At 37.4% G+C, this 12,082-nt stretch overlaps 1 protein-coding gene across 18 annotated transcripts in view; it reads left to right on the top strand.

Annotated features, from left to right (window-relative positions):
- SESTD1 (SEC14 and spectrin domain containing 1) overlaps positions 1-12,082 on the top strand; it is a 155,066-nt gene that overhangs the window by 100,190 nt on the left and 42,794 nt on the right. For all 18 annotated transcript variants that reach the window (XM_086360981.1, XM_086361007.1, XM_086360997.1 and 15 more), the window contains 2 exons: positions 4,652-4,707; positions 8,570-8,781. In XM_086360981.1, coding sequence (XP_086217107.1) covers positions 4,652-4,707; positions 8,570-8,781 — 268 coding nt within the window. The remainder of the gene's footprint in view (positions 1-4,651; positions 4,708-8,569; positions 8,782-12,082) is intronic.

Here is a 12,082-nt window from a genome sequence, read left to right as displayed (position 1 = left end):
TCTCTGCTGTCCAAGGGACTCTCAAGAGTCTTCTTCAGCACCACTATTCAAAAGCATCCATTCTTCAGCGCTCAGCCTTCATTATGGTCCAACTCTTAAATCTGTACCTGGCTACTGGAAAAAGCATGGCTCTGACTATACGGGCCTTTGTTGGCAAAGTGATGTCTCGGCTTTTTCATACCCTGTCTAGATTTATCATAGCTTCTCTTCCAAGGAGCTAACATCTTTTAATTTCATGGCTACAGTCACCATCTGCAGTGATTTTGGAGCCCAAGAATATAAAATCTATCACTTGTTTCCACTTTTCACTCATCTGTTTGCCATGAAGTGATGGAACCGGATGCCATGATCTTAATTTTTTGAATGTTGGATTTTACACGAGTCTTTCACTTTGTTCTTTCACCCTCATCAAGAGGCTCTTTAGTTTCTCTTCACTTTCTGCCGTTAGAGAGGTATCATCTGTATATCTGAGGTTATTGATATTTCTCCTGGCAGTCTTAATTCCAGCTTGTGCTTCATCCAGTCTGCATTTCATATGATGTATTCTGCACATAAGTTAAATAAACAGGGTGACAGTATACAGCCTTGACATATTCCCTTCTCAACTTTGAACCAGTCCATTGTTCCATGTCCAGTTGTAACTGTTGCTTCTTGTCCTGTATACAGGTTTCTCAGGAGACAGGTAAGGTGGTCTGGTATTCCCATCTCTTTAAGAATTTTTCACAGTTTATTGTGATCCACAGTCAAAGCTTTGTTATAGTCAAGGAAGCAGAAGTAAGTGTTTTTCTGGAATTACTTGCTTTTTCTGTGATCCAGTGAAAGTGAAGTCGCTTAGTCATGTCCGACTCTTTGCGACCCCATGGACTGTAGCCCACCAGGCTCCTTACATCCATGGAATTTTCTAGGCAAGAGTACTGGAGTGGATTGCCATTTCCTTCTCCAGGGGATCTTCCTGATCCGGGAATCGAACCTGGGTCTCCTGCATTGCAGGCAGACGCTTTACCATCTGAGCCACCAGGAAGCCAGTAGATATTGGCAATTTGATCTCTGATTTCTCTGCCTTTTCTAAATCCAGCTTGCACATCTGGAAGTTCTTGGTTCTGAAGCTTAACTTGAAGGATTTTGAGCATTACCTTGCTAGCATGTGAAATGAGCTCAATTATACAGTAGTTTGAACATTCTTTGGCATTGCCTTTCTTTGGGATTGAAATGAAAACTGACCTTTTCTAGTCCTGTAGCCACTGCTGATTTTTACAAATTTTCTGACATATTGAGTGTAGCACTGTAACTGTATAATTTTTTAGGATTTGAAATAGCCCAGCTAGAATTCCATCACCTCTGTTAGCTTTGTTTATAGTGATTCCTCCTAAGGTCCACTTGACTTCACGCTCCAGGATGTCTGGGTCTAGATGAGTGATCACACTATCATGGCTACCTGGGTCATTTAGACCTTTTTAGTATAGTTCTCTGTATTCTTGCCACTTCTTCTTAAACTCTTTTGCTTCTGTTAGGTACATACCATTTCTGTCCTTTATTGTGCCCATCTTTGCATGAAATGTTCCCTTGATATTTCCAGTTTTTTTAAAGAGAACTCTAGTCTTTCTCATTCTACTGTTTTCCTCTGTTTCTTTGCATTGTTCCCTAGGAAGGATTTCTTAACTCTTCTTGCTATTCTCTGGAACTCTGCATTCAGTTCGGTATATCTTTCCCTTTCTCCTTTGCCTTTCACTTCTCTTTTCTCAGCTATCTGTAAGGTCTCTGCAGACAACCACTTTGCCTTCTTGTATTTCTTTTTTGGGGGAAGGTTTTGGTCACCACCTCCTGTATAGTGTTACAAACCTCCATGCATAGTTCTTCAGTCACTCTGTCAGATCAAATCCTTGAATCTATTCATGCAATTACTTTATTTTCACAAAGCTATAAGTTATCTGTTAGAAGATAACCTCTGGCATATATATGGAATTTAGAAAGATGGTAACAATAACCCGGTGTACGAGACAGCAAAAGAGACACTGATGTATAGAACAGTCTTATGGACTCTGTGGGAGAGGGAGAGGGTGGGAAGATTTGGGAGAATGGCAATGAAACATGTAAAATATCATGTAGGAAACGAGTTGCCAGTCCAGGTTCGATGCATGATGCTGGATGCTTGGGGCTGGTGCACTGGGACGGCCCAGAGGGATGGTATGGGGAGGGAGGAGGGAGGAGGGTTCGGGATGGGGAACACATGTATACCTGTGGCGGATTCATTTTGATATTTGGCAAAACTAATACAATTATGTAAAGTTTAAAAATAAAATAAAATTAGAGAAAAAAAAAAAAAAGAAGATAACCTCTGTTAATGCAAGCCAAGAGAACTAAGGTAAGCACATCTCCATCAAACTTAGCATACAAAAGTTGTGTTAAATTTATTTTTTAATTCTTGAGAATTTGATTACATGTAAAATTTATTGATTTGAATCCAGGTTTCTTTACAAAAGAGTTTTTTGTTGAATAGAAATATACTTTTTTCAGACTCTGTGTATAATAATTTGCAAGAAATATTTTCAAACTGAAAGACTTACCTTCCTTTTTAGAGTTTTACTTTGCTTGTAAAGAGTGCAGAAAAGCTTGCAGCTTGAAATAAAATCATTATAACCTTATTTAAATACATTAGCACTTAAATGCCTATCTTGTAGAACTCCTGTGTCCTTGTAAAATATTCATGAGTTCAGCTTGGGGAATTTATACTGTTTTATGACACTGGATGAAGTAATTGTTCATGTGTATTATCTAAATGTAACTACCTAGATGTATCATTTTAAGAGATTTCCATTGAACTTTTCAGCCTTAACAATTTGCAGACCAATTTCCTTTCCCCAGGTGAAAAGCACTGTAGGAAGCAAAGTAATCCTCAGTAATAAAGTAGTCACTAGACAGTAATTTTTCATTAGGAAATTTGAAAGGATCAACACTTACCTTGTCTGTCTCTTTTGAATCTGACCTTATAAATATAATGAAACTTTGACAAAATGCATTGTTACTCTGTTAATCCAAAATAGTCACAGACCGATTAAGTGAGATAAGGTAGGACAGCTATGAGAAGGTCATAGTTTAATGCCAAATCTTGATTTAAAACAAAGTAAAACAAGTGGTTTGAATATAAGTCTAAAGTAAGAACTAACATTTAGTAACATTCCTACCTTAGAGACCATATAAAAATGTAAAAATTTTACATATATGTAAACATGTGAATGTGTGTATAGATATCACACACACGTGCTATGTAATTGAAAATATCACGCAAGTTACTTGACAAAAGTTTGCCAAACCTCTTTATTTCTGAATAGTCTAACAGTTAAGTCTGGTGTTTCTCGGAAACATGTTCTTAGGTAAGACATCCTAAGAGGGCACTGGTAGAAAAAGAGTTGGTAGTCACAGAGTTTAGTGCTGTTCTCTGTTCCCCTCTCTGGGAATCACTGTGAATATTCACAGAATACGGGCTCCCAGGTAGTGCTAGTGGTGAAGGGCCAGTAGAGGAGACAAGAGAGACACGGTTTTGATCCCTGGGTGGGCAAGATCCTCTGGAGAAGGGAATGGCAGCCCACTCCAGTACTCTTGCCTGAAAAATTCCATGGACAGAGGAGCCTGGTAGTCACAAAGCTGAAGGACACAGCTGAAGCAACGTAGCACGCATGCATGGGTTCTGAGAAAGTGTTGCAGTAAAGAAACCTGTTTAATTGCTTTCTTACATTTTCCTGTACTTACGTGCCACTGGAACCCTGTTTTTTTCCTACCTAATAGTAATCTCCTTCAGTGCTTTGGAAAACACTAGGAAACCATAGCTTGTGACTGCAGAAAGTGTCAGGTGAAATCTTGTATTTGCCAATCTCTTCCCAAGGAACTCAGGTGTTATTACATAGTCTCTTTTAAACTCCGTATAACAAAATCCCTCTTGGAAATTTTCATCACTTATTTCAGTCCTTAGGAAGCACCTGGTCTATACAAGAGGGAAAGCCCTAGATCAGCTGACAGAAGTGCAAGGTCTAGAGCTGGACCTGTTACAGAAGCTAGGCCCCGGCTTTGACTTGCCGTGCATCTCTCCTTTATCATCTCCACTGACCGTATATGTTTAAAAAAATGAAGGCCATAGTTCAACTGCAAATGAAATGTGATTAGTACAGGGAAGAGAGCACGTGTGCTAGGGGACACACATACGATTATCAGAGGCTATTTGCAGCTCTCAGGGATTGCTGTAGCTAAGAAACTTCTGATTGGAGGATGGCTGCGTGCATGTTTTTAATGTTAATGTTCTTGGGTTACTGTATAGTGACAAATTTCAGTTTAAAGCACGTATCCAGTAGAAAATAACAAAATGGATTCCTCTGATATACTTGAAATAATACTGTAGTTAATAGCAATAAATTGTAGTTTCCAAGTATTGTATTTTATGATTTATCACATAGATGTTTCTTTGCTTGCTAGTGTTTAATTATCTCTAATGGACTTCCTGATAGTTAAGAGAAATTAGCCTGGTAGGCCAATATACTTCAGATTTTCATACTTATATGTCCCTGTTTTGGTAAGTATATATAAAGGATTTCCTTAAGTTATATATTAATAAATAGAAATACATGTAGTTTTAAAAAACTACTCTTTTGGTGCTTGCCAGGTCTGTGGATTTAAACTTTCTTCCATCAGTTGATCCTGAAACTGTTCTTCAGACAGGTAAGATGAGACAATGTATTCATTATTGATAATCATAATCTATTAAATCAGCCGTATATTAATCAGTAAGATAAACATGAATTGAGTATGTATTATGTTGTAGAAACTCAAGAAATTTTTCAAACTACTCTTTGGTTTAACCTACTACTACTACTAAGTCACTTCAGTCGTATCCGACTCTGTGCGACCCCATAGATGGCAGCCCACCAGGCTCCCCTGCCCCTGATTTAACCTAACAGTATATTAATATACTCTATAATATTAAAAATTATTAATAATTATCAGTTATCTTGAAATATTTGAATTTATTTATCTGTGACTTGAAGATAAAAACTACTGTTTCATTGGGTTGCTATGAGGATTATTGAATATGGATTATGTTACTAACATTGTATTTTTATACATTTTCATATTTCATTCCCGTAACAACTCCTAGAAAAAATAAGTATTATTTTCTGTATTTGTATTTGAGGAAGCCAGGGCTTATAGATATTAAAAAACTTGCTCAAGATGAGATGATTACTAAGTTCTATCAGCATAACACTAACAACAAGGTATAAATCCAAAGCCGCTTGTCGTGCTGGCCATTCGTCTGTAGAAGCATGCAGCACCACAGTGGCCTTGCACGCGGTGCGTGTGCACTTGCACATAGCTGCGTGATTTGTGTATCCAGCCCAAATAGGAGTTCCACGAAGTCTGGAATGCGTTGGAATTGTTTCCAATGAAAATACCTTAATTGTATTTATAACGTATTTTTCTAGTAATAGGGCATACTTCTAGTCCTCTAGCAGGTAATGTTTTAAGCACTTGAAGTGCGCTAACTCACTTATCCTTCACCACTCTTGTCATCCCAGCGTTAAGGTGGGGAAACTGAGGCAATAGGATTAGTGACTTACGCAGATTGCACAATTGACAATGCTAAATTTGGTACTCCAACCAAGGCAGTTTGGTTTCCACCTGTGGTCTTTGAAACCATTATATAGTGCTGCTTCTGTAATGGAATTGATATCCACAAGGAGAACATTAAAGGTAGCAGTCATCAAAATGGGAAAAATAATATGTATTCTGAACTTGATGACTTTAATGCATATATATATGTAAAGAATGTGTGTGTATATATATAGAAAGACTTTGCGTAAGTCTTTAAAACAGGTGTTTTTCCAATTATAAAGTGTGATAAAGAGTAAAGAAATAAATTCTGAATATCTTTATTGTATAGATTCCGTTTTCCTAAGTTTTTTTATTATGATTTGGGTCTTACTTCCTGAAAGAACAAAGAAATAATTGTAATCTGAGTAACTACATGTTTAGACGGTAAAATAGACTGTCAGTAAAAATATTGCTTTAGATTAAAAATACCTAATATGTTTATATTTAATATTTTAAAAGTTGCTTAAGCCATTGAATTAAGACACCTGTTACACTTGTATTTTAGAATTATCTTTATATGTCACTGAATCCTTTTTGTTTGTTATTGGCTCATAAAGCAAAGACAGAAAATATAAAATGGAGACATTTAAAACAATCTTGGATATTTTTCAGAAATTGGTAAAAACCTCTAAATCATAAGAAAAAATGTTTATATTATTTAAAGCCATTTAAATTTAGGACACTTTCTTTAATAAAATTGAAGAGGAAAGAATTTAAATGTCTATATTTTGTGCTTCTTAGTAATAATTATAGTTATATTATCCTAGAAAAACAATTTATAGTTTATTCACTTTTAAAATTGTTAATATTATATGTATAGCTTTAGATGTTGCACATTCTATAATTTTAATTTCTTTTGCATGAGTTGTTTTTCTTCATGAGGTTGCTATAATCAAAGAACTTTGAATTTAATTTTTACACTAATATAGCCCCTCATGATTCACAGTTAATATGTTGTAGAGATTTATGTAGAGATTATTTGAATATTATTTTGTACCAGTAGTGAAGACTTAGTCCCTTTAATCATTCATTTGTTACACACCAACATTTCTCTAAGGTGCTATGATTAAGGGTATGAATTAATACTGAAATCCTACAACATATTACTTAGTATTGTTTAGTACCATCAGACAAACATGCTAATTGGTACCATCAGACACGAAGTCCCAGATTGTAATTGTGCTCTGAAGGGAAAGAATGTTGGATGGCACAGTATCCTGAGCAGTGAATCCAATAATAACAAGAATGTGATAGAAAGATTGTTAGATCTAGAAAATATATATGCTATATGTATACTATATATTTACTATATAGTATGACGTATATGGTATGTATGTATTTATGACACTGGTCTTCCCCGAGTTGCAGCGTGGTTGCATCCTGATAAACCCATCATAAGTTGAAAATATCATGTCGAAATGCATTTAATACACCTAAAGTACCAAGCGTCATAGCTTAGTCTGGCCTACCTTAAACATGTTCAGAACACTTACATTACCCTACAGTTGGATGGAATCATCTAAAGCAAAGCCCATTTTATAATACAGTGTTTAACTGAGTCAGGCTTCTCGGGAGTGATTGGAGGGGTCTGGAGGGGGGAAGAGGGACAATTAAGCTTCACTGGAAGCAGTTAGGGAGTTGATGGAAAGAAGGCAGCCACTTCAGGGCCATCAAGGCAGGAGGCAGCCTGGCAGTTGGCACAACAGTCCAGCGAAGAAAGGGAAAATCATCAGTCCATTTCACCACCAAAAAATAAAAGTACATATGTTTAGGTACCATTTCACACCAGTCAGAATGGCTGCGATCCAAAAGTCTACAAGCAATAAATGCTGGAGAGGGTGTGGAGAAAAGGGAACCCTCTTACACTGTTGGTGGGAATGCAAACTAGTACAGCCACTATGGAGAACAGTGTGGAGATTCCTTAAAAAACTGGAAATAGAACTGCCTTATGATCCAGCAATCCCACTGCTGGGCATACACACTGAGGAAACCAGAAGGGAAAGAGACATGTGTACCCCAATGTTCATCGCAGCACTGTTTATAATAGCCAGGACATGGAAGCAACCTAGATGTCCATCAGCAGATGAATGGATAAGAAAGCTGTGGTACATATACACAATGGAGTATTACTCAGCCATTAAAAAGAACACATTTGAATCAGTTCTAATGAGGTGGATGAAACTGGAGCCTATTATACAGAGTGAAGTAAGCCAGAAGGAAAAACACCAATACAGTATATTAACGCATATATATGGAATTTAGAAAGATGGTAACACTAACCCTGTATATGAGACAGCAAAAGAGACACTGATGTATAGAACAGTCTTATGGACTCTGTGGGAGAGGGAGAGGGTGGGAAGATTTGGGAGAATGGCATTGAAAAAAACAATACAGTGTTTAATATCTTATGTAATTTATTGAACAGTGTACTGAAAGTGAGAAACAGAAGAGTTGTGCGAGTACAGAATGGTTGTCAGTGTATCGGGTGTTTACCCTCGTGATGGTGTAGCTGACTGCAAGCTGTGGCTCACTGCCACTGCCCAGCATCACAGAAGTATCATACTGCGTGTTGCTAGCCCAGAAAAAGAAAAAATTCAAAATTTGAAATATGGGTTCAACTGAATGCAACATTGTAAAGTCAGAAAATTGTAAGTCAGACCATCACTAAGTCAAGGACTGTCTGTATATGATACAGTTATGATACAGAACATAGTGTATAGATAAACTACATTGTGTATATCCATATGTGTATATATACATGCAGTTTTCCTGTTTATTTCTATATAAATTGAAAAATTGCTTTTTAGTACTTAAGACCTGTTAGGTAAACATAGGTATATTCTAAAAACAAGCGACTAAAATTGAGAAGATTGAGAAATAAGATTTGTATTTCTTTATGGATATTAATTGTAAGTATCTTTCATTTGTAAAGGGCATGAATTGTTATCCGAATTACAGCAGCGTCGATTTAATGGCTCAGATGGAGGGGTCTCATGGTCTCCTATGGATGATGAACTGCTTGCACAGCCACAGGTTATGAAATTATTAGATTCACTGCGAGAGCAATATACCCGCTACCAGGAAGTTTGTAGGCAACGAAGTAAGCGTACACAGTTAGAAGAGATTCAGCAGAAGGTGATGCAGGTAGGTGTCTGTTTTGAATATATTAAATTTTTTAAAAAATCTAAATTGTTTTCTTTTGTAATTCCTACTCTGTACCTGATTTTATACTAAGCCTTATTTACACTATATAGAGAGCTTTATATGTCAAACCAGACATTCAAACTGTTTTTACAATTCAGTTCAGTCGCTCAGTCATGTCCGACTCTGTGACCCCATGAATTGCAGCACGCCAGGCCTCCCTGTCCATCACCAACTCCCGGAGTTCACTCGGACTCACGTCCATCGAGTCAGTGATGCCGTCCAGCCATCTCATCCTCTGTCGTCCCCTTCTCCTCCTGCCCCCAATCCCTCCCAGCATCAAGGTCTTTTCCAATGAGTCAACTCTTCACATGAGGTGGCTAAAGTACTGGAGTTTCAGCTTCAGCATCATTCCTTCCAAAAAAATCCCAGGGCTGATCTCCTTTAGAATGGACTGGTTGGATCTCCTTGCAGTCCAAGGGACTCTCAAGAGTCTTCTCCAACACCACATTTCAAAAGCATCAGTTCTTCGGCACTCAACTTTCTTTACAGTCCAACTCTCACATCCATACATGACTACTGGAAAAACCATAGCTTTGACTAGACGGACCTTTGTTGGCAAAGTAATGTCTCTGCTCTTTAATATGCTGTCTCGATTGGTCATAGCTTTTCTTCCAAGGAGCAAGCGTCTTTTAATTTCATAGCTTCAGTCACCATCTGCAGTGATTTGGGAGTCCAAAAACTAAAAAAATAAAGTCCAAAAAAAATAAGGCTGTCACCGTTTCCACTGTTTCCCCATCTATTTCCCATGAAGTGATGGGACCAGATGCCATGATCTTAGTTTTCTGAATGTTGAGCTTTAAGCCAACTTTTTCACTCTCCTCTTTCACTTTCATCAAGAGGCTCTTTAGTTCTTCTTCACTTTCTGCCATAAGGGTGAGTTCCTCTGCCTATCTGAGGTTATTGATATTTCTCCCAGCAATCTTGATTCTAGCTTGTGCTTCTTCCAGCCCAGCATTTCTCATGATGTACTCTGCATAGAAATTAAATAAGCAAGGTGACAATATACAGCCTTGACACACTCCTTTCCCTATTTGAAACTAGTCTGTTGTTCCATGTCCAGTTCTAACTGTTCCTTCCTGACCTGCATACACATTTCTCAAGAGGCATTTCAGATGGTGTGGTATTTCCATCTCTTTAAGAATTTTCCATAGTGTTTTGTGATCCACACAGTCAAAGGCTTTGGCATAGTCAATAAAGCAGAAGTAGATGTTTTTCTAGAATTCTCTTGCTTTTTCGATGATCCAACAATGTTGGCAATTTGATCTCTGGTTCCTCTTCCTTTTCAAATCCAGCTTGAACCTCTGGAAGTTCATGGTTCCATACTATTGAAGACTGGCTTGGAGAATTTTGAGCATTACTTTGCTAGCGTTTGAGATGACTGCAATTGTCCAGTAGTTTGAGCATTCTTTAGCGTTGCCTTTTTTTGGGATTGGAATGAAAACTGACCTTTTCCAGTCCTGTGGCCATTGCTGAGTTCTCCAAATTTGCTGGCATATTGGATGCAGCACTTTCACAGCATCATCTTTTAGAATTTGAATTAGCTCAACTGGAACTCCATCACCTCTGCTACCTTTGTTCATAGTGATGCTTCCTAAGGCCCACTTGACTTCACATTCCAGGATGTCTGGCTCTGGGTTGGTGATCACACCATTGTGATTATCTGGGTCATGAAGATCTTTTTTGTATAGTTCTGTGTATTCTTGCCACCTCTTCTGAATATCTTTTGCTTCTGTTAGGTCCATACCATTTCTGTCCTTTATTGAGCCCATCTTTGCATGAAATGTTCCCTTTGTATCTAATTTTCTTGAAGAGATCTCTAGACTTTCCCATTCTATTGTTTTCCTCTATTTTTTGCATTGACTGCTGAGGAAGGCTTTCTTATCTCTCCTTGCTATTCTTTGGAACTCTGCATTCAGATGCTTATATCTTTCCTTTTCTCCTTTGCCTTTCACTTCTCTTCTCTTCACAGCTATTTGTAAGGCCTCCCCAGACAGCCATTTTGCTTTTTTGCATTTCTTTTCCATGGGGATGGTCTTGATCCCTGCCTCCTGTACAATGTCATGAACCTCTGTCCATAGTTCATCTGGCACTCTGTCAGATCTAATCCCTTGAATCTATTTCCCACTTCCACTGTATAATCATAAGGGATTTGGTTTAGGTCATACCTGAATGGTCTAGTGGTTTTCCCTACTTTCTTCAATTTAAGTCTGAATTTGGCAATGAGTTCATGATCTGTGCCACCGTCAGCTCCTGGTCTTGATTTTGCTGACTGTATAGAACTTGTCCATCTTTGGCTGAAAAGCATATAATCAATTTGATTTCAGTATTGACCCTTTGGTCAATTAGTATTGACATTTAAATCATATTATTTCTACAGTGATGATGTTGAGCACTCAGGTTACTGTATCAGAATGAGCTTCAAAAATAACTAGGTATTCAGAACATCTGTTGTGGTCTTTGTAGTCTTGTAATAAATAACATTTTATTGTTCGCCGTGAATTTACTTTAAATTTCTAATAACATTGTTTTTTTTTGTTGTTAATTTGGGCGTTATGAAGAGGTTTTCTGTCCTACTGAAATGGTGATGTGTGATGTATTAACTGTAATATTATTTCGTTACTGTATGGTACTGATAGCATGAACTATATTTAATACTTAGAAAGTTTTATTTCTTTTTCAAATTGATTTTTATAAGTAGGCTAAAAACACTAAAAATCAGTACTTAGGAAGATATTTCTGTATTTAGGCTACATTTTGGATTTTCATTTGCTGAATTATTAAGAAGTAAATCTTAAATTTTCCACTTTGACAATCCAGATTAGAAGTGTCCCAGTGTTTTTAATATGGATTCATTCATTAGATAAGTATTTGTTAAGTATTTATTATATAAAACACCTTGTGTTTTTTCTGAAGGATATAAATTTGGGTTTTGCTATACTAAGTTTAAGAGGGGCGAGAGAGTTAGGTGTCCTGAGGAAATGACTGCAGTGCATTCATAGGGTGGATCATTCCTCTGGTAGTAGGAGATCTGGTAAGACTTAGTGGAAAAAGGCAGTGCGTGAGTTTATCCCCAAGAATGGGTAACCTCTACTTTAAGTTTTAAAGGAGCATTGACATCCTGTGGAGGAGAAAGGATCGCATTAGTAAATAATAACAGCATTAAATCCCAGGATCTGCTGAAGAAAAAGCCAGCCGTAGGTCCTAGGACCTGTTCGGCCCGTAATCATGAAGCATGGTCCGT

The sequence above is a fragment of the Bos grunniens genome, chromosome 2 (assembly GCF_055505025.1).
Source record: "Bos grunniens cultivar Pamir isolate PY7600 chromosome 2, Bosgru_T2T1.0, whole genome shotgun sequence".
Taxonomy (NCBI): domain Eukaryota; kingdom Metazoa; phylum Chordata; class Mammalia; order Artiodactyla; family Bovidae; genus Bos; species Bos grunniens.
Note: the sequence above shows the minus strand (reverse complement) of the source record. Positions and strands in the feature narration are given on the sequence as shown.